The sequence below is a fragment of the Delphinapterus leucas genome, chromosome 2 (genome assembly GCF_059928025.1).
Source record: "Delphinapterus leucas isolate spDelLeu-1000000601 "Yukka" chromosome 2, BTC_Dleu_Yukka2, whole genome shotgun sequence".
Taxonomy (NCBI): domain Eukaryota; kingdom Metazoa; phylum Chordata; class Mammalia; order Artiodactyla; family Monodontidae; genus Delphinapterus; species Delphinapterus leucas.
Window position 1 is genome coordinate 176,031,319 of NC_143130.1, and position 18,780 is coordinate 176,050,098.

At 61.6% G+C, this 18,780-nt stretch overlaps 1 protein-coding gene across 5 annotated transcripts in view; it reads right to left on the bottom strand.

The window, feature by feature from the left end:
* Positions 1-18,780, bottom strand: part of CCDC85C (coiled-coil domain containing 85C) — an 84,609-nt gene that overhangs the window by 4,576 nt on the left and 61,253 nt on the right. The window contains exons 2-5 of one of the 5 annotated variants that reach the window (XM_022576126.3): positions 17,285-17,358; positions 6,583-6,687; positions 1,784-1,879; positions 827-925 (exon numbers count right to left, since the gene is read on the bottom strand). In XM_022576126.3, the coding sequence (XP_022431834.2) occupies positions 827-925; positions 1,784-1,879; positions 6,583-6,687; positions 17,285-17,358 (374 nt within the window). Of the gene's footprint in view, positions 1-826; positions 926-1,783; positions 1,880-6,582; positions 6,691-17,284; positions 17,359-18,780 lie in introns of all 5 variants that reach the window. The other 4 variants (XM_022576125.3, XR_016392271.1, XM_022576127.3 and 1 more) reach the window with 4 other exon arrangements.

The following is an 18,780-nucleotide window of genomic DNA, read 5'->3' on the forward strand; positions in this document are numbered from 1 at the left end:
CTTCAGAATCACCTGCGTCCCGAGAGCCATGGGGCCAGGAGGGGACACGGAGGCCGCGTGAGGCCCAGAGACCCTCAGAGTACGTCTTTGCATGTCTACCCTTCACAACCACACCTCCCACCCCGAGCAGGTCACATCTGGGGGCAGACTTGGCCTCGCGGCTGTCCAGTGGGGCCTACAGACCCAGGAGGCAGCAGAGGAGGGGGATTCGGGACACCTCACCCCAAGCGAGGCCCAGGTGCAGCCCCGTGATCCACCTTCCCTGCTGGCTCCCTCACGAGTCCAAGGAGACCACGCGTATTGGCCAGGCAGGTCGGGGGATGACGCTCTGCCTCCCCAAAGACCCAGAGAAGCCCAGCTTCCAGAAGCCAAGGCAGCTAGCTCCAGGGTGGGGCGTCCTGCAGAATGGAGGGTTCCGCCTGCACCCCCGTGAACAGCACCTGTGCGCTGGCAGCCAGCAGGGGCACCAGCATGCTGGGAGGCTGGGAGCCAGACAGACATCAGGGGACAGGGGCCAAGGGTCAGGATAAATGGGGCGAGCAAGACCAGAGATCAGGGACCCTGTTCTTGGGGAGGGAAGGGGGGAAGGAAAGAAGGAGGGGAAAGGAGAGAGAGGGAGGGGAGGAAAAGGAAAGGGGGAGGGGAGGGGAAGGGAAGAGGGAAGGGAGGCGGGAGGGGGGAGGAAGTCAAGCGGACAAAGAGAGGCCAGGGCTCCCGAAGCCCCAGCACCTGCTCCCAGCCCCCAGGTCACCAGCCCCTCCTGGGAGAGTAATGGCCGCACAGGGCCCGCCCAGGTCACCCCCGGCCCGGGCCCCAGGAGGCTCACGTTGCACATCTCTCGGACGATGGCCTTCTCCTTCTCACTCAGGTCCTCCTCACAGCTGTCCTGGAGCTGCCGGTCCAGGTTCTCATGTACCTCTAGGACCTGAAGGGGACAGGACCCAGGGTCAGGGGCGGAAGCCACCGGGCAGGCCTCAGGCAGGTCGCCCTGAGCCCCGGCTGCAAAGGGGAGCCGTGGGGTCCCGGGACGGAGGGGTGGTGTGCAGGGAACAGGGGCATGAAGAGGCCTAAGGGCCAGGTGGTCCTTCCCCGCTTCGCATCCTCTCCCCGCGGTACAGCGACACCGAGGACGCTGCACGAGGGAAGCAGCACCCCGCGTCAGCATCGGGGGCAGAGCAGAAGACAGGTCACGCGGGAGCAGGGAGGACAGGTGGGGTGGGGACCACTCTCACACGGGGGGACTCACTCCGACCCCGGACCCCCACTTGGGCCTCAGGGCGGCCCGGCTCACGCACATCATGGGTGTGTCCCAGTCACCGCCCGCACAGGTGCAAGTGTGCCGTGTCTGTGCAGCCGTGCCGGGCCTCACACCCGGGGGACCGTGCGCTGAGTCCACGGCGCGCATACACGTGAAGGGATGGGGATGCCGTGGTGGGAGATGCACCGCAGGGCACACCCGGAGTTCCTGAGCAGGGCACAGGAGGGCAGTGGGCCTGGGAGACCTGAGCCTCACCCCCCAACCCCCATCCCCGACCCTGAGGAGTGCCAGCTCTCCCCCCACCTCCCCCAGGCCTCAGCTTCCCTGGCCGCTACCCAGCACCCCGCGGAATCCCCACACCACGGTGCTCCAGGCAGCCACGGCCACCCAGAGACCAAAGTCCCTGCCCTGCCGCTCAGCTGCCCCCAGGCTCAGAGAGGGCAAACATGGGGTCCAAGGTCACAGGCTCCTGAAGTGCAGCAGGATCTGGGGGCCCCCAAGGGAGCGGCAGGGCCTGGCCCTCACCTTCATCGCGTGTACGACAGCCTCGGGCTTCTGTCCCGCAGAGCTGTAGCCGCCCGAGGGCGGCGGGGACAGCTCGGGAACCGTGCAGGCCGGGCCCTGTGGGAAGGAAGTGCGTCTCAGCTCGCCCTGGCTGGCTCCCAGGTGGCAGCCACAGGTGTGCCAGCAGCTGGGAGAGGGCACTGCGTCTGCGGGGCCAGGGCCCAGGCGGGAGGAAATGGGGGTGGAGGTGACGGGGGAGAGGAGGCTGGGCGTGAGGCAGGGGGGCAGCATCGGGACTCCCCACAGACATCCCGCAGGCTCCTCTAAACAGCCCACAGGGAATGTCTGCTGTCTGTTTTGCCGGTCACCCGGGAAGATGCGAAGGACCTGGGCTCCAGCCCCAGGCGGCCTGCCTCCTAAGGCCTCTCTCCTTCCCCGGCCTCTACCCCCCAGGGCGTTCCTGGGGCTTCCAGCCCTGACCCTCCCAGTTCTGTCCGGCCACCCAGGAACAGTGCCACCTCGTTCTGCCAACACCCTAATTGGCAACCATGTGCCCACCACCCACATCAGCCTGAGGGGCCGGGAGGCAGGCCGGGAGAGGAAGGGACCCACTCCCTGGCCCTCTGCCCGCCCGTGTCGGAAGCCGAGTGTCTGTCTGCCCGGCTTCTCCCCGGCTGGCCAGCTCCTTCTGGCCAGGTGTCCATGGGGCGGAAGGCAGGGCTTTTGGCTGGGGCTGCAGTGGGGACCCCAGGCCCAGAGCAAGGTCAAGAAGGGATCAGGGCCGCACAGAAGGAGCCCACACACAAGGAGGCCGATGCAACCGCGGGGCAGCAGGAGCCGGGAGGTCAGGAGACGCTGGGAGGGAACCTGAGGGGAACCGGCAGATGCTGGAAGGCAGAGATTAAACACCAAGAACACCCCAGGGAGTGCGTGAAGGGGAGACCCTGGCGTCCTTGGGCATCCTTCCTGTCTCTGAGTCTTGGTTTCCTTCTCCGTCGGTGGCCCCCGATGACCCCTCCAGGGACCAGGCCAACTCAGTGAGCTCGGCTGATGAGGTCATCGCCCTGGGACCCTGCCCAGCAAGGCCACGCTGTGCGGGGACCCTCGGGGCCTGGAATCTTCCACCACCAGCAGCCACCCTCTGCCTTCTTTCTCCCCACCGGCCCGCGTGGCCTGGACCTGATCCCAGGGCCTCGCAGGCTCGCCCTGCTCTTCGCTCCAGGCAGAGGCCAGACCCCACAGCCTTGATGTCCGGCAGAGCTGGGCTTGGGCAGGGTTCTCCAGGCAGGCCCGACCCACTCTGCACCTCGGTTTCCTTGATTGCACGACAGCTAGGGTCCCTGTGTCCCAGGCTGTATGGAGAGCCTGGGATGCTGTTTCCCTAACTCTGGCCCAGGCTGCCCGGCCGGGTGTGTCACGCGGGGGAAACCAAAGTGGCTTCTGGGAGACAGGTGGGGGGCGGGTCACACACACATAGGTGCGCACCCTGAGGCAGAAGGCTGCCCTCCCCACTAAAGGCCAGCAGGGGGCGACCGCACACAAGTACAGCCCAGGAAGGCGCCTGGCCCTGGGCTCCTCTGGCCTCAGGTCCTGTCTGCGCCTGGGGCTCCCTGACCGCCCGCACTGTAAGGGGGCCGATTCTGAAGCAAAGGCCAGCAGTGGCCGGGATAGGCCGTGCAATCCAACCCCTTCCTGGGCCACCCCACCGCGCGGACGGCAGGTGCTAACGAGAGCGTAGCCGCGGCTTCCTGCGACTGAAGCCACCACCGGACGGCAGTCAGGACTGCGACCTTTAGAGCATTTCCCAAACCCAGCTCACCCCTGCAGGCCTGCCATGGCGGGAGGACCACAGCCTGGAAAGCCCGGTGATGCCTCCCCGCGACTTCCTAAGAGCCCACTCGGAGCAGAGCAGCCCACGGAGTGCCGATTGCAACCCTCTGCGCAGACGCTGTCTTTCTATGCTCCCACTTTACAGATGAGTAAGGAGAGGCTGCACGACTTGCCAAGGCCACAGAGCTAGTAAACGAGGGGGCCGAGCCTCCACCCCGGGTCTGTGGGACTCCAGCGCTGGAGCCAAAAGCGGGGAGGTGCTCCCAAGAGCACTGAACACAGGCGTCCATACACGTGCCCGTGCAGGGGTGTTCAGAGAAGCACGAGTCACAACAGGCAGAAAATGGAAACAAACCAATGCACGGCAACTGATGAACGACACTCGATGTGAGGCACCCACACAGCTGTTGCACAGAAAACTCTGCCCAAATTTACGTGGACAATAAAATTTGACAATAAAAAGCACTGAAGGTCTGACACATGCTACAATGTGGATGAATCTCAGAAACGCGGTGCAAGTGAAAGAAGCCAGTCACAAAGAATGGCATATTTTATGATTCCGGTTTATATGAAATATCCAGAAAAGGCAAATGTGGAGAGGCAGAAAGTAGATTACTGGTTGCCAAGGGGCTGGGGGCGGGGGGTTGCAGGGAGGGATTGCTAAGGAGCACGGGGTTTCTTTCCAGGGTGATGAAAATGTTCTGCTGTGATGACTGCACAAATCTGTGAAGATTCTAAAATCCACTGAAATGGACACTTAAAAATAGTCAACTGACCAAAAAAAAGTAGGGAAACCAGTTTCCCCGAGGGAGCTGTCAAAAGCCTCCTCCTCTCAGACCCTGATGGGTACAACCTCCGTTGCTCGCTCCGCTGACAGGCAGTGGGTGGGAGAAGTGGGGAGGGATGGGGTCGGGGAGGGTGGGGACATCCAGTTGGGCAGGGAGGAGGTTTCCCCACCCCACAGGGTCACCTGCTTCACCCCGGGATTCTCTGACATGTGGACGTGCAGGTAGCCTCACAGAAGATGTGCCCACACCTAGCTGTGGAAGAGACGAGGCCCCCGGCAGCATCAGAGCACAGGGGGTCCCCCCACACAAACCTCCTCTCCCTGTGGACCCACGGGCCCTCCAGGGCCCAGCAAGGGCTCAGCGCCCTATAAACACCCCAAGGGGCCTGGCCTCTGAGCTTCCACCTCAGCTCTGGCCCCTCTACTGCCTCCTCAGCAGCCTTTGTGGCTGCCCCTCCCACAAGACACCATCACCCTCTCCGTCTGCCCCAGGAACCTGCCCGCGGCCTCGTGCTGCACGCTGGCCCCTGGCCTCCAAGCCCACCTTGGCCTGGTGCTGGCACACACTAGCCATGCGACCCTGGCAAACGGTCCCATCCCACCCCACCCCACCCCAGTGGGCCTCAGCTTCCTTCCCTCCAAAGGGGGTGACAACCCATGGCATGCAGGCAGCCTAAAGAAGGCACAGGGAGCCCCTCCTAAGGCCTCCTCCAGTAAGCCTTCCGGAAGACTCATGCCCTCCGCTAGCAGTGTCGAGGCCTCAGGGGCTCAGCCTCGGGGAGTGAGCTCCCTCTGCTCCCATCTGCACGTCCTAGGAGCCAGCCAGGCTTGCACAGCACTTTACAGTTTGCAGCTCACCAAGAAGTCTTCAGTGCCCAGTCCCGTTAGCTGTTAGGATTCCCACAGTCAATCAGAATGAACAGAGGGCAGAGGGTATGAAGAGCTGGGGGAGCCACTCCTGTGGGGGCAACGCAATGCTGGGCTTTGAGAGCCCTTCATCATGGAGCCTCATTCAGCCACGGGGCTCCTGGATAAATATTTGGACTGTCTGTCATCAGCAGGCTTTGCAGCCTGCACAGCGTCAGCAGCTACATTCCTGGGGAAGGTGCGAGGGCCTCAGAAGAGAAACAGCAGAGCGCTCGGCCAGCAGCCAGCGGCAGCATCAGCCTGTTCCTGCCCGCGCAGAGGCCCAGGGAGGAACCTGGGGCTGCCCTTGCTGGCCGGGCTGGGACCCTGGGGGAGAGTCCAGGCCCACCTTGCCAGTGACCTCAGGCCAGCTCGGTTTCTCGTCTGTTCCGCGGGGACTTCTCACCAAGTCCCTGCCTTGCTGCAGGGCTGCTGTGTGCGGAGAGCGCCCAGCACAGCCCTGCATGTAGCAGATCCTCAATAAACATCTACAGAGCTCACGCGGACGCGTGCTTCTCGGGAGGTAGTTTTTGCACATTCACAGATTTGTACAGTCATCCAACAGAACGTTTTCATCACCTCCTCCCGCCTCCTGCCAGCCCCTGGCAACCACTAACGTTCTGTCTCCTTCTGTAGATCTGCGTATTCTGAATACAAGAATACATCCCTCGGTCACAGGGGGATGACGGGCACATTCACCCACAGGGAGCAGTCCTGAGCCGGGCATGCACATCCCAGGGAGCTGGCTGCACGCTGCCCTCCCTGTCCCACCCAGGGCAGGTCAGAGCCCAGGCGAGAAGCCAGGATCACCTTGGAGGCGCCCCGGTGATAACGGAAGCCCACGGTCATAAACTTGAGCTCCTCCCCCACCTCCGTTATAAAGTCTGGGGTAGTCGCCGTCACGTACACACAGGGCAGCCACTCCCTGCTGTGTCCAAGGAGTGACAGAGGCGGACGAGTTGCACAGACAGACGGCGGCTGGGCCACGTGGCCTCTGCCCCAGCCTGCACTGCCGGCAACGGTATCCCAAGTTGGGCCTCCACCTCTCACCACCGCGCCGGGCCCTTACAAGGTTCTAAGGGTCGAGGGTGGAGGGTCAAGGGTCGGAGCCCAGGCGCCGTCCAAGCCTTGCCCTGGAAGCAGCTCGGGCAGAAGCTGAGGATCCCAATCCCAGCTCAGCCGTGGACCATCCTCGTGCCCTGGGCAGGTCACCAGCCGGTCTGAGCCTCACCCCTCCACTTCCGGAGGTGGGCGGTCCACATGGGAACACTGGGGCTCTTGGGAGAGGGACACTTACATTCTGCAGGGCATCCTGGTAGGAGGGCGGCAGGCTGGAGAGCTGGGACTCCGAGTGGTACGGGGAGAAGCCTTTCCGCAGTGTCCGGAACTCTCCAGAGCCTGCCTGCTGAGTGAGAGAGAAGGGGAGAGGGGTTAGACGTGAGGGGTGAGGGGCTGGGCTGAGGGGGCCGAGGATGCTCCCGTCAGGTCCTTGGACCGCTGGACGAGACACCCCTGCCCGGTCCAGGCAGGGGTCCCTCCGTGGGTTCCCTCCGCTCTGTTCCTCACACCTGCCTGGAGGCCCGGCCTGTGCACCCTCCCTCCGCCCCCACCCCAATTTTATCTCACTGCCACTGTCACCAGTAGCCTTTGACATCCATCTCTCTGTTCAAGTGTCAGAGCCACGAGGCCAGGGGCTTCGTTTCACTCCCTGCTGTGTATTTTATAAACGTTTGTTGAATGGCTGAATAAACAGGTGAGTGAATGGGAGCGTGGCTCGCCCCGCCCCGCCCCCCTCGTTCCTCTGCTCCAGCACCCTGCACTCGGTCCCCGAATGGCCTGGGGAACGGCCTCTGCAGCCCCTGGGGCCCACGTGCTCGGGGAAGTCCTCCCGCCTCCACGGGGCTGGGGCTGCCCAAGGTGTGAGCCTGCACAGCACTCTGACACGCTGCCCGTGAGCCTCCGCCGTCAGAAAGAAGCTCTTAAGTGTGAGCCCTGGGCCTCACCCTCTGTATCCACAGGTACCAGCGCAGCCGGGCTCACGACTAATGAATGCCCAGGGCACGCTTAGAAGGAGGGGGAAGCAGGAATGAATGAATTACTGAATGAATGAGTGAGTAATGAATGAACAAGCACATATTTGGCCTTAGGTGGTTCCCCTCGGGGCAAAGCAGAGCCGAGCAGAAGCTGGGGCTGGATCCAGAGGGCGGGGGACCCAGGGGTCACGCTCAATCCAGCGGAGGTCCCCTGGTCCCGCTGAGCAGAAACCTTGGCTTCTGGGCCCTCTGCATCACTACAACCCTGGGGTGGCGCTTCTGACCCCAACACCCTCTTCTACTTCAAAGGAACTGCGGAAACACTTCTGGGCAGATAAAATGCAGCGGAACGTCCCATAAATCAGCAGCAGCAGGCCGTTGAGTTGCCCAAACAAACCCTTGGAGGGGAAGAGGCCAGGGCTGGGGGAGCAAGACGGGGCGGCAGCCACTCCTGGGGGCCCCTCCTCCTCTCCAGCACTCCCCTGCTCTGCCCGGGGGCCCCCGCACACACCCATCTCCCCCCCCCAGCCGCCGCTGGACCCAGGCCCCCATTTCTCACGGGGCCTCCAGCCTCATCAACTCCCTGGGTTCTGCCTTCCCGCCCCCATCAGACCCAGGTCAGACGCCCCAGGTCTCAAGGGCTTGGGCACACACAGCAGTGCCCTGTAAGTATCTGTAGGACAGGAGTGGAGGCGGCCCAGGGGAACAGGAGAAAGGCAGTCACTCCCCTCATTACCCCACTCCCATCCCATCCCCACCCCAGGCTCCTGACTGCCCGAGGAGAGTAGAGACCAGCCGCCTAGCTAAGAACTGTTCCCGTGGCCTAGGGAGCACCTGAGTGTGGCCAAGGTCACCAAGGGACACAGAGGGGAGAGAAGTGGGGTCCCCTGAGTTGCAGCAGGGTCTTACAGGGGGACCTCGGTCACAGTCCTCTATCTTAAAATGGGACTGTCACGCACCGACCAAGGCCTGTTTGGGTTAACCTGAGGCGTTAGAGCCCAAGGCATACTGACCCTCCCTGGCCCAGCCAGGGGTCTATCTGAGCCGAGCCTCTGCCAGGGTGCCAACAAGAAAGAGACGCCGCCCCTCGCCCAGCACTCGTTCACCCTCCCACGGGGATCCGCCCCCCCACAGTTACAAAATCTTCTCCAGTGGAAAGCGCGTTCTCAACCCAACATGCTGAATGTCCACCCCTGGGGCCGCAGGCCACACACACACTGGCATGGATTTGACCACAGGGCCAGGCATTGGAGCCACTGCTCTCTCCCGTCGGCCCCTGGGACCAGGACGGCGGGTGCTGCCCTGTCCTCACCCGCACCCCGTCTGGATTCTGCTCTGGGCTGAGTCTCCCCTCCTCCACAGCGTCTCTGATCCCGGACCAAATGGGTTCAGAAGCAGCCCACTGTGCTGTTACTGAAAACACAGGTCTGTGTGTCTCCTCCCTCCCGGCAGATAATTCCCTGGGGAGGAGGTGTGTGTGCAAGAGGGTGGGGAGTTTTTACTTAGCAGCACGCAATTCCTACCCCTGCCTTCGGGCGATGTCCATGACTATTTGCGAGCCCACAGCACTTTACGAGCAAAAAGCCACAAAGCTGGCGGGGAGAATGCTGGGGCAACGCAGCTAATGACGCATCGACACGAAGAAACACGACTGCACTTAAACCCAAATTAAAACTCCTGCCATTTGCCTCTTGGTGCCCTGGAAGATGAAATCCCTAGGGTTTCACCACTGAGGTGGAGCGAAGCTGAAGTGGCCTTCTGGGGCAGCGGGGCGGGCAGGAAACGGGGCGCACCACTGCTCCCCTGGAGAGGACTGCCCTGCCCCCCAGCCCCCCTAACGGCGTCCCTCGGGACACAGGGAAGCGGATCTGACACACAGAGTAGGAGCTGGAACAGGGTTGCCCGGATCCTTAAAAGGGAAGGAAGCGATCCAGCGCTGCAGCTACAGCAACGGCCGCTTCCACCCCGCCCCGTCCCCCAGCACAAGAGTTCTGGACCGGGAGGGAGAGACCCAGGAGGCTGCAGAGCCTCCCATCCCACTGTTAAGGGCACCCGGGGCCTCTGTCCAGGGCCATCACTGCAACGCTATCCAGCTCAGAGCGGGTCGCGGCGGGCGGTGTGAACTCGGGCTACCCCAGCCTCTCCGGGCCTCTGTGGGGCTGCAAGGAGGCTCCCAGCAACAGAAGCACCTAGTCATTGCCTGCCCAGGGACTCCTGCTTGCAAAGCCGGGGGCTCCCTTGAGGCCACCTGCAGAGCCTCCTGGGGAGCACCATCAAAGGAGGTGCTGAACAGAAACGTGCCAAGGGCAGAACTCAGAGAAAACAAGGCCAGGCGCCCACCTCCCCGCCCCTCCACTCAGGGCTCCTCACTGGGGGGCCACTTTCTGGACTCGCTCAGAGGCAGCTACTCACCCTGCCTTCCTGGTCCCAAAGGGCTCTCAGCCCCTCGGGTGGGCCGCAGGCTACAATAGGACATGGTCCTACTGGGTGCACCCAGGCAGGGAGGCAGTGCCTGACAAGTGAAGCAGGGCCTGCCACTGTGGAGATGGAAGGTGAGCACCGACACGGGGGCGCCCGGGCGTCCCCATCTGGCAATCTGCCCGCAGGTGACCGCTCAGATCCCCAGACGCAGGGCCCATGGGCCGATGTGTATGCAGTGACCAGGGGCAGGACCCCATCAGTGAGAGCCATCCCTCAGCCTGCCAGCCCTCGTGGTACAGGGAGGTGTCGGTGTCTCTATCATGGGGACAGGTGACAAGTGACACCAGCCCCACTTTCCGAAACCCTAACACAGGGCAGTAACGCCTACCTCCCAGGGGTGGCAAGGCTGTAGCGCTCAGAGAGGGTGGGAGCCCAGCACTGGGCGCTGGTGGGTTCTTCCTACCTCCAGGTATCCCTGGAGACCTCGCCCGAGGACCTGGGCCAGCTGGGAGCCAGCACTAACTCCTGTGGCCTCGGCAAGCCCTCACCCTACCAGGCACTGCAGGTTCTCCTGCAAAGTGCAGATCTCGACCTGCCCCCTGACCTCACAAGGTGGGCAGATCCGGTGAGAGGTGGGTAAGCAGGGGCCTGGGTGCAGCATCACAAGAGGCCACTGTCTCATAACTCTTTTGCTGTTACTTTGTAAAGCTGGGCAGTAACGCCAGCTCAGAGAGAGGGCGGATCCCACGATGAATCTAAAGGCAGGACCAGGGCACCCTGGGTGGTGGTCAGCCCCCAGGAAGAGACGGGAGGGCGCTGCGGGGGGCACCCAGAGCAGACAGGGCATCACACAGCACTCCAAGCAGCCCCCACCCCACACAGCACTGCAAACAAGCCCTGCCGGGCAGCTCTACCTGAAGCCAGCTTCTCGGGCGGCCATAGGGGCGGGGCAGCTGGAAGGGAAGAGAGCAAGTGTCACCCAGCAATGCCAACCACGACCCTCACCTCTGCCCTCCCTCCCCTGGACACCCATTAGCCCAAAGCCGCCAGGACCTCGGCTGGGCTGCAGTAGGGAGGCCAAGGGCCGAGGTCGGGGTCCCCAAGGCGCCTCACAGGAGCCCCGTGTTTTTAGAAACTCCAGATTGCACAAGGACTGACAGCGCGCCTACCACACGCCAGGAACTGGGGCGCCAACCCCTTCACAGCCCTCCCCGAGGCTCACGCCAGAACACAGCTGCCCTTCTGAGAGGCACCCCGAGATCCCAGCCAGCTGGGCGAGGCCAGATATCTGCCCGTCCTCAGGGCGAAGGTGGCCTGCAAGGTCTCTCACGAGAACATACAGGTCCTACCAACCAGATTTACCTGCTTTTTTCCCCCTTTAATTTTACGAGAACTCATTAGCAGGCCGTGAATCAAAGGGGCTGCAGTGTGGCCGGGGATCCAGCGGGTTCTTCCGGTTACTGCTCAGACGAGGCAGCGTGGCGTCCACGTGCGGTTAACACGTGGCTGATGTCTCACCCGCAGCTGGCACTGCCCCCTACCCCCATGCGACTTCAGGTCCTAAACCATTTTTCAAACCCAGATGTGTGTACTGCCCAGAACCACGTAGCCTGTAACTGATGGGTACCGCGCTGACCGGGTCCCAACCGCAATGACCGTCATCCCCTCACGGGTCCCCTGGCGGGACCATTACTTGCTCCGATGAGGTGAGTGAGGGGCGGGCCATGTAACCTCTGTGGAGGCAGGTGGGGGACTCTGGAGGGCACAGGTGTTGCAAAATCCAAATCCCATCGCAACTGAGTGGACCTGAGCAACTCGCCCACTTCCAGGTCTCTGTTTGCCTGCATGTCAACTGGGGTCCAGTAGGACACTCAGCTGCTGGATGGCCCACAGGTGAGGTCACAGTGGCTGACCCACGACCCTTATCGCCAGCCAGCCCCGGCCCTCAGTGCTTTCCGTGATTTGCCCTTTAATCCTGGGGCAGACACCGTTAGTGTCCCCATTTTACAGCTGGGAAACCTGAGGCACAGAGAGGTTAACCCACTGGCCCAATGCCACCCAGCTGGTAAGTGGCACTTTGGGGGTTGGAACCAGGCCCTCTGGCTCTGGGGTTGGCCCCTTACCATGCTGAGCACCTGGTGTCTGGCTCACGGTGGACACTGGTTAAGCCTCGGGCGTAAGGGACAGAGGCAGAATTCCTAGTCTCTCTTCCTGCCCACGTTGCTAGACTGACCATCTGCTTGGATGATGGAAAGAGGGGGTCTCCTCCCTGGCTGAGGAAGAGGCTGGACTGGTTCTAAGGTTCTGCTAATGAAGCAGATGAAGCCCTCCGGAGACCACATCACTCATGACAGAAGGGGCGGGGACATGACAGCCAACCCCGGAACACCAAAGAGGCGAAGCAGGGACGGCCCAGAGCCTGTCAACAAAGCAGCACGTCATAGAAGATGCCAGCGAGCAGAACTGCCACCACAGACATACCACGAGGCCAGCATCTCCGCAGGGCTTGGGCAAGGGGACCAACCAACCAAAACAGCCCTCCCTGGGGAGGCGGGAAACAGTACTGAGGTGTCAGCAATGGGCTCAGATAGTAGCAGACCGTTCCTCAGTCCCAAGGCCTGGATGGTTCAAAACGCAGACAAAAGGCAAGAAGGAGCAGTCCATCAGGGACCAAGCCCGGCTGAATGGGCGTGGGCTGCCAGACCTTGAAAAATCCCAGGCTCCCAAGACCAGGAAAAGGAGAGAAGGGCACGCACTGCCCGGGCGCCCCCAGGTTCCAGTCAGTGCTGTAGCAGGCATCACCATCATCCCTGTCTTATAGGTGAGGAAACCAGGCACCGGGACATAAGGTATCTTACCTAAAGCCACACAGCCGGTGAGTGGTGGAGCAGGGATTATCTGAATCCAGACTCCTCTGGGGCTCAAACCCACTTTCTTATACCGTCAGGCCAACAACACCATTGCTACCGGCCGAATTGTGTCCCAATCAAATTCATATGCTGACCTGTTGACCCCATGCTCCCCAGAACTGTGAGACAACACATTCAATACATTCCAGCTGCTTAAGCCCCTTCTCCACACACCCCGCTCCGCCAAAGTGCATGGTTCTTTGTTACGGCAGCTCTAGCAAACTAATATAATCACCTGTCCCAGGAAATCCTCCTCCACCCAGGCCTCAGTTTCCCCATCCATGCTTGGTGTAAATCCTGGGGTCACTTCCAACCTGAGTGTACAGTGACCCTGTGTGGCATGGCAGGATGGGAAGAGCGGGCACAGGGGCCAGGCGGAGGGGGGCCGGCTGGGACTGGTCACAGCCACGGGCCTGGACCACTGCCTCCTCTCCCCCAGATGGCCGCCCGCTCCTGCCCAACCTGCTTCTTGCTCTTTTGTGAAGCTGGCTTCTGGGCACACGCGGAGCCTTCATTGATCAGCCCAGCAGGGAAGTGAATGGAGGGAACGATAGAGCGTAGGCCCCCGCGTCAATCAGAGCCGCCTCCAGCCCAGCCCGGCTAGGCACAGAATCCACGGGAAAAATCATATCACATACTGGGCTCCAGATGAATCATTGCAGAGGAAGCAGCTGTGTTGATGAAATTTTAAAGCCGACATGAGAAAGAAAATATGAACTGCAATACAGTAATTTAGCCTGTGAACACTGGCACATTTTTAATTAAAGCTGTTTTGGAGTTAAATAGAGGCCGTGGAGGGAGAGGGTGGGCAGTGGGGAACGGGAATCCACAGAGGCTCTCCGCCCTCCCACCCAAACCCCAAAGCCACGTCACCCGAAGATAGTTAGAAGAATAACATTGCTCTCCCCTGCTTTTCGCCAAAGGCAGATTTTCCACTTTGCACAGAGCTGGAGGTTTCTGTGCAATTTGATTTCACTGAAAAGATATAGGTGCCAGAATCATAAAATCTCACAAGCTAGAGCCCATGAGACCGTGGCCAGAATCCCACCCATGGCAGCAATCTCCTTCTACAATATTCCCAAACACGGTCATCCATCACCCCCATCCATCCATCCATCCATCCACACTTGATTACCTCCAAAGATGGTACACTCACTGCCTTATGAAGCCACTCTCCCTGGGTTAAGCGGACCTTCCTTATTCTGGGCAAGAACCAGCCTCCCCTCCCAGCCTGGGAGACCAGGCAGGTGCAGCCAGGGTTCCCCAAGATGCATCCACCAAGTCCAGCTGGGCATTGAGACACAGATGTGACCACTGAGACCCGGCAGCCCAGTCCTTGAGTACCTAACGGTCCAGCAGGGGTCAGGGCCAGGCTTCACGAGGAGGATCCCAATATCCCATCAGCAAGAGAGGCAGCCTATGGGGCTGAGAGAGCCCAGAGCAAGTGCCGGGCCACCTGGGGGTGGCTGGGGGAGGCTATTGGCAGGAGGCCAGGAGGAAGGAGGCTAAGAAAACCCCATCTTCCCTGGACCAGTACTCATCAAAATAAGACCAGTACTCTGCTTGTGGGCTGAGCCCTGCCCACGGAGTTCTCCCCACCCCCACTGTCCTCCACAGCCCTCCCGTATACATGAGCCTGCTGGCCAGGACAAGGAGGCAGCACAAGAGTGCCCCCTGTGGGTAGGCCTCTGCCTGGACACATGGTACCCCGCCCCCCCCACCCCGCCATGCACACAGCAGGTGATCAGTTACACATGGAGTGCCCATTTTACAGGTAAGCAAGCAGAGGCCAGGGGAGAGGAAGTGGCTCAAGGGTCCTCATAAAGCTGATGCCACCTGAGCCACCCTAGGAACCCAGAGGCAGGCAAGGTGTCAACAGCTGCCAGGAAGCCCTGAGCAGGCCAGAAGCTGCCCTTCTCTCACTGCTTCTCACAGCTCCTGCGTGGCTCAGAACAGCAACGCCCTCTCCTCCAGGGCACCCACCCACCCTCAAGGCCAAGCCCTGGTGGCAGCAGGTGGCAGGGGCAACAGGAGTCCCGCCCGTGACCCTGGAGATGCCCTGCCCACACCCTGGCCCCTGGGTGCTTTTGCATACTGTAGCTTGAGGGTCAGCCCTCGGCTGAAGCAAGGGGATCAGGGCATGTGGGTATGCAGTGCACTGGAGGGCCAAGGCCCCAGCACCACACGGCTGCCCCCTTCTCGGGATGCTGGGTATGGCCCTGACACCGCTCACTGGGAGACCCTGAGCAAGACCCCCACTCGCCAGCAGAGTCCTCGTGAGGAAGAGACGAGGATAGGACCCAGGTGCCCCACCCCCATGACACACACAAGCACCCACGGCTATCACCGGAGCAGCTCAGCCTCACAAGGCTTCATTTGGGGAGAAAGAAAAGTCTACTCAGGAAACAAGAAACTTGGAACACTGGCACACTGGATGGTCTCTGAGTTCCCAGCACTTCTCCTGTACCAGCGAGGAGCCGGGCCAAAGCATGTTCTTGTCCCTAAAGCCCAATCTGCCTGAAGCCAGCAAACCTGGGCCCAGGCGAGAGGTCGCGCCCCCATCTGATGGCTGTGTGTTTCTGGAGAGCCTGGCGTGGGTACAGGTCGGGGACAGAAGCCCACTGCTGCTGCCTCCAGGACAAGGACAATGTCCCCAGTCTGACCCCTGGGAGCAGGTCAGAGCAGGCTTGGTGGGAAGGGACCAGGCAGAGAAACCCCCTGCCCAGGTGGTGGCCGCACCCCTGATGCTCCAGACACAGGGCCCCGTCAACCTCCACCTCTGCACTTGTGGGCACGGGGCAAGTGGACACAGCTATGGGGGGCTCCCTTATGAGACCAGGGGGTTCCCAGAGGCAGGAGGAAGAGGAAGGACTGCCACTCTGCAGCCTGAGCGTGTGCAGGTTTTGCACAAGTCCATGGTCAAGTCTACCATGTGGAACTGGGTGCATATTCACGGTGGGACAATGTGGCCTAGGAGAGCAGGGGCCACAGGGACACTTCTGTCCTTGTCCTTGGAAACAGGACCACAAGCCATGCCCTGGCCGGACCTCAGAACAGCATTGCAAATGGCATCCCAAATCTGGGGTCCAAGCTCTCAACCTGCTTCTCCCCAGAAACAGTGACACAAAGAACAGCTGGACTGGGGCAGACTCACAAGGCTGCTGACCCGCTGGTCGGAGGCTTCCACTGCCAGAGCGAGGTCCTGGCCTTCACCCTGCTGTACAGTGGCTGAAGTGAGTGACTTGCTTCCCTACTCGCTGGATGGGAACCAGCTCCAGAGCAAAGGCCCCCAAGTCCTGATGCTGCCCCCATCGCCCCTGCCTACAGCTCCTTCAGCCCGCCCCACACACCCTCCTTAGCAACCAGGACAAGCCCACATGGAGTGTTCAGGTCTAAGGAGTCCTAGCCCACCGCCAGGTGAGGCCCCAGCCCCTCGCTGCCCTTGCCAGCCCCGAGGAGCCAGCATATCTTGTAGCCAGGCCCTTCCAGCACCTTAACAAATGACACATTTTGTTTGAAAACAAGCCTTACAATTCAGTGCCTGGCTATGCGCCTGACACAGTGCGGTGGCCATGGGATGTGGGGGAGCAAAGACCCAAATGTGAACCACATACTCTGCAGGGTCCTGCCGAGCTAGGGGGAATTTCCAGCAGCCCCTGCGAGGGCGAGAGGTGGGATGGCAGCTGTCGGGCTGCACTTGGGGCTGTGAGCATCCCAGCCGCCGCCCAGTGGGCAGAGAGGGTGTCTGAGCAGGGCAGTGGCGCCAAGCCCACTGGTCGCCTAGCAACGAGGCCAGGCAGCTGAGCCCTCCCTGGGGCTGGTTCCCAGAGAAACGCTCTGGGCATCCCGGCCGGCCACTTATGGGCCAGCAGATGTGGCAGGGGAGAGGGATACTGAGATGAAGTCAGGGATGAGTACAAGGGAGAAAGAGGCTGGAGGGTCAGCCGAGCCAGCTGGCCCCAGACACCCTGACCGACCGGGCTGATCACAGCCCCCCATCACCACCCTGCCAACAGCAGGAAAGGCCCCTCGTCCTGGCAGCCATGCCCCCTCCACGCTCCAGCCGCACTCGCCAAGGGCACAGACGCCTACCCCCCACCTCTCATCCTGCACCACCTCCTCCCCGCACTGACCCCATCACCCATCTCTAACCCGCCGTCCCCGTGCTGGGGACAGGCCTCACTTGTCTGTGGACTCAGGCCAGGCAGGAGGGAGGAGGGCAGACCCCAGCCCAGAGAGAAACTGGCACGGCAGGGGCAGGGAAGTTTCCATGGGGGTCTGAGCGGGGACGGGCCAGCCCGCCTCTTGGGCCTTGATGCGCCCATCCAAAGGGCAAAGCAGTCCATTTCTTCAGCACTTGTGTGTGTGTTCTGCACCATCTCTGGGACGGGCCCAGCACCAGCCCCCAAGGAGCTCGCAGACCACGGGGAGGACAGACAGGGAAAGGCTGTGATGGAGGGAAGGCAGGTGGCCGTCCTCGGCCAGGTGTCCCAGGAGGTGACTCCGGGCAGGAGTCGGGGGCAGGTTAGGGGTGGGAAGGGGGAAGGGAACCCCAGGCGTGCTGGGGCGAGAGTGGTGGGTGGGCAGCAGGGCCTGCGCTGGCCCTCAGGGTGGGGTTGGCCCACAGCCAGCCTACCTGTGCCAGGAGCTTGTCACCCTCCAGCAGCTTCACCTTGGTCTCCAGCTGCCTGATGTAGGTGAACGAGGGATCTGTAACGACACAAAGGGGGCATGTCACCCGTCGGCAAACTGTATCCAACAGGAGGGCCCACCCTCCCCTGGGCCCCCTCCGGTGGGCCTCTGAGCCCAGGTTTCCCTGACCTGCAGAAAGGGGGTGATGGGTTCCCTCACCAGCTCGTCCTGAGCTGATTCCTTCAACTTCCACAATGCTTCAGGTCCAAAAAGAGTTCTCACAAATGCTCCCCTGATGGGACCCTCACCCAGGGGCAGCCCACCCCAAGGCCCAGGGTCCAGGGAGGCCCTCCCCTGCTCAGGGGGGAAACTGAGGCCCCGAGCATGCCAAGTCAGCATCTGGGCTTCCTCCGCTCCATCCTGTCTGACGCACAGAACTTCTACAAGCGATTTGTTCGGGGGGCTGCATAACGCAGATAACCCACCACCCCTCCTGCAGTCAGGGGCCAGTGAGATACCTCCAACCACACGCCCCCAGCTCCTGAACGCGGACGGGGTGAAATCCACCTTCCCTCACCACGCTGACCCCGCTGCACAATCACATCAGAAGTGGGAGAGGGACTGCCCCCGGTGGTGTGGCAGTTAAGAATCCGCCTGCCAATGCAGGGGACACGGGTTCGAGCCCTGGTCCGGGAAGATCCCACATGCCGCGGAGCAACTAAACCCATGTGCCACAACTACTGAGCCTGCGCTCTAGAGCTCGCGAGCCACAACTACTGAGCCTGAGTGCCACAACTACTGAAGCCCGCGCACCTAGAGCCCGTGCCCCGCAACAAGAGAAGCCTCTGCTCACCACAACTAGAGAAAGCCCACGCACAGCAACGAAGACCCGACGCAGCCAAAATATAAGCCAACTAATTAATTAATTAATTTTTAAAAACCACCTTAAAGCATCCTGTCTCTATTAAAAAAAAAAAGAACCGGGAGAAATTCCGCCACCCTGGCTACCCACAGCCCTGGTCCTACCTCCCCACTGGGCTGGAAATCAGCTCAGAGGAGAAAACTAATGACTAACTCACTCCAGGCCAGGACAAGGGAGCCTGCCTGGGTGGAGGCCAAGGGTGACATGGGGCAGAGAGGGCGAGGAGAGGGAGGCAGAACACGGGACAGGGAAGGTTAACACAGGGTAGGGTAGGCAAGGTGACCGAAGAATCACAGCAGGTGCCCGTGCCGAGGGAAGAAAGGTGGGTCTGAGCACCTCTGTGACAGCATGGGGTACCTCCCCCAGGAGGTCTGCTGCCACCTGCTAAGGGACGGCTATGCGCCTCTCACCCGCACGAGCGCCCGGCCAGAGGCCACACAGCCCAGACGCCAGCCTGGGCCCTGCCCACCCCTGGGCCAGTCACTGTTCCTGCTGTACCCACCGGCCCCGACCCCCAGCAGGACTCAGGGTCTTCCCGGATCACACCAGCGGCCCTTCATCTCGGAAGGCACCAGACC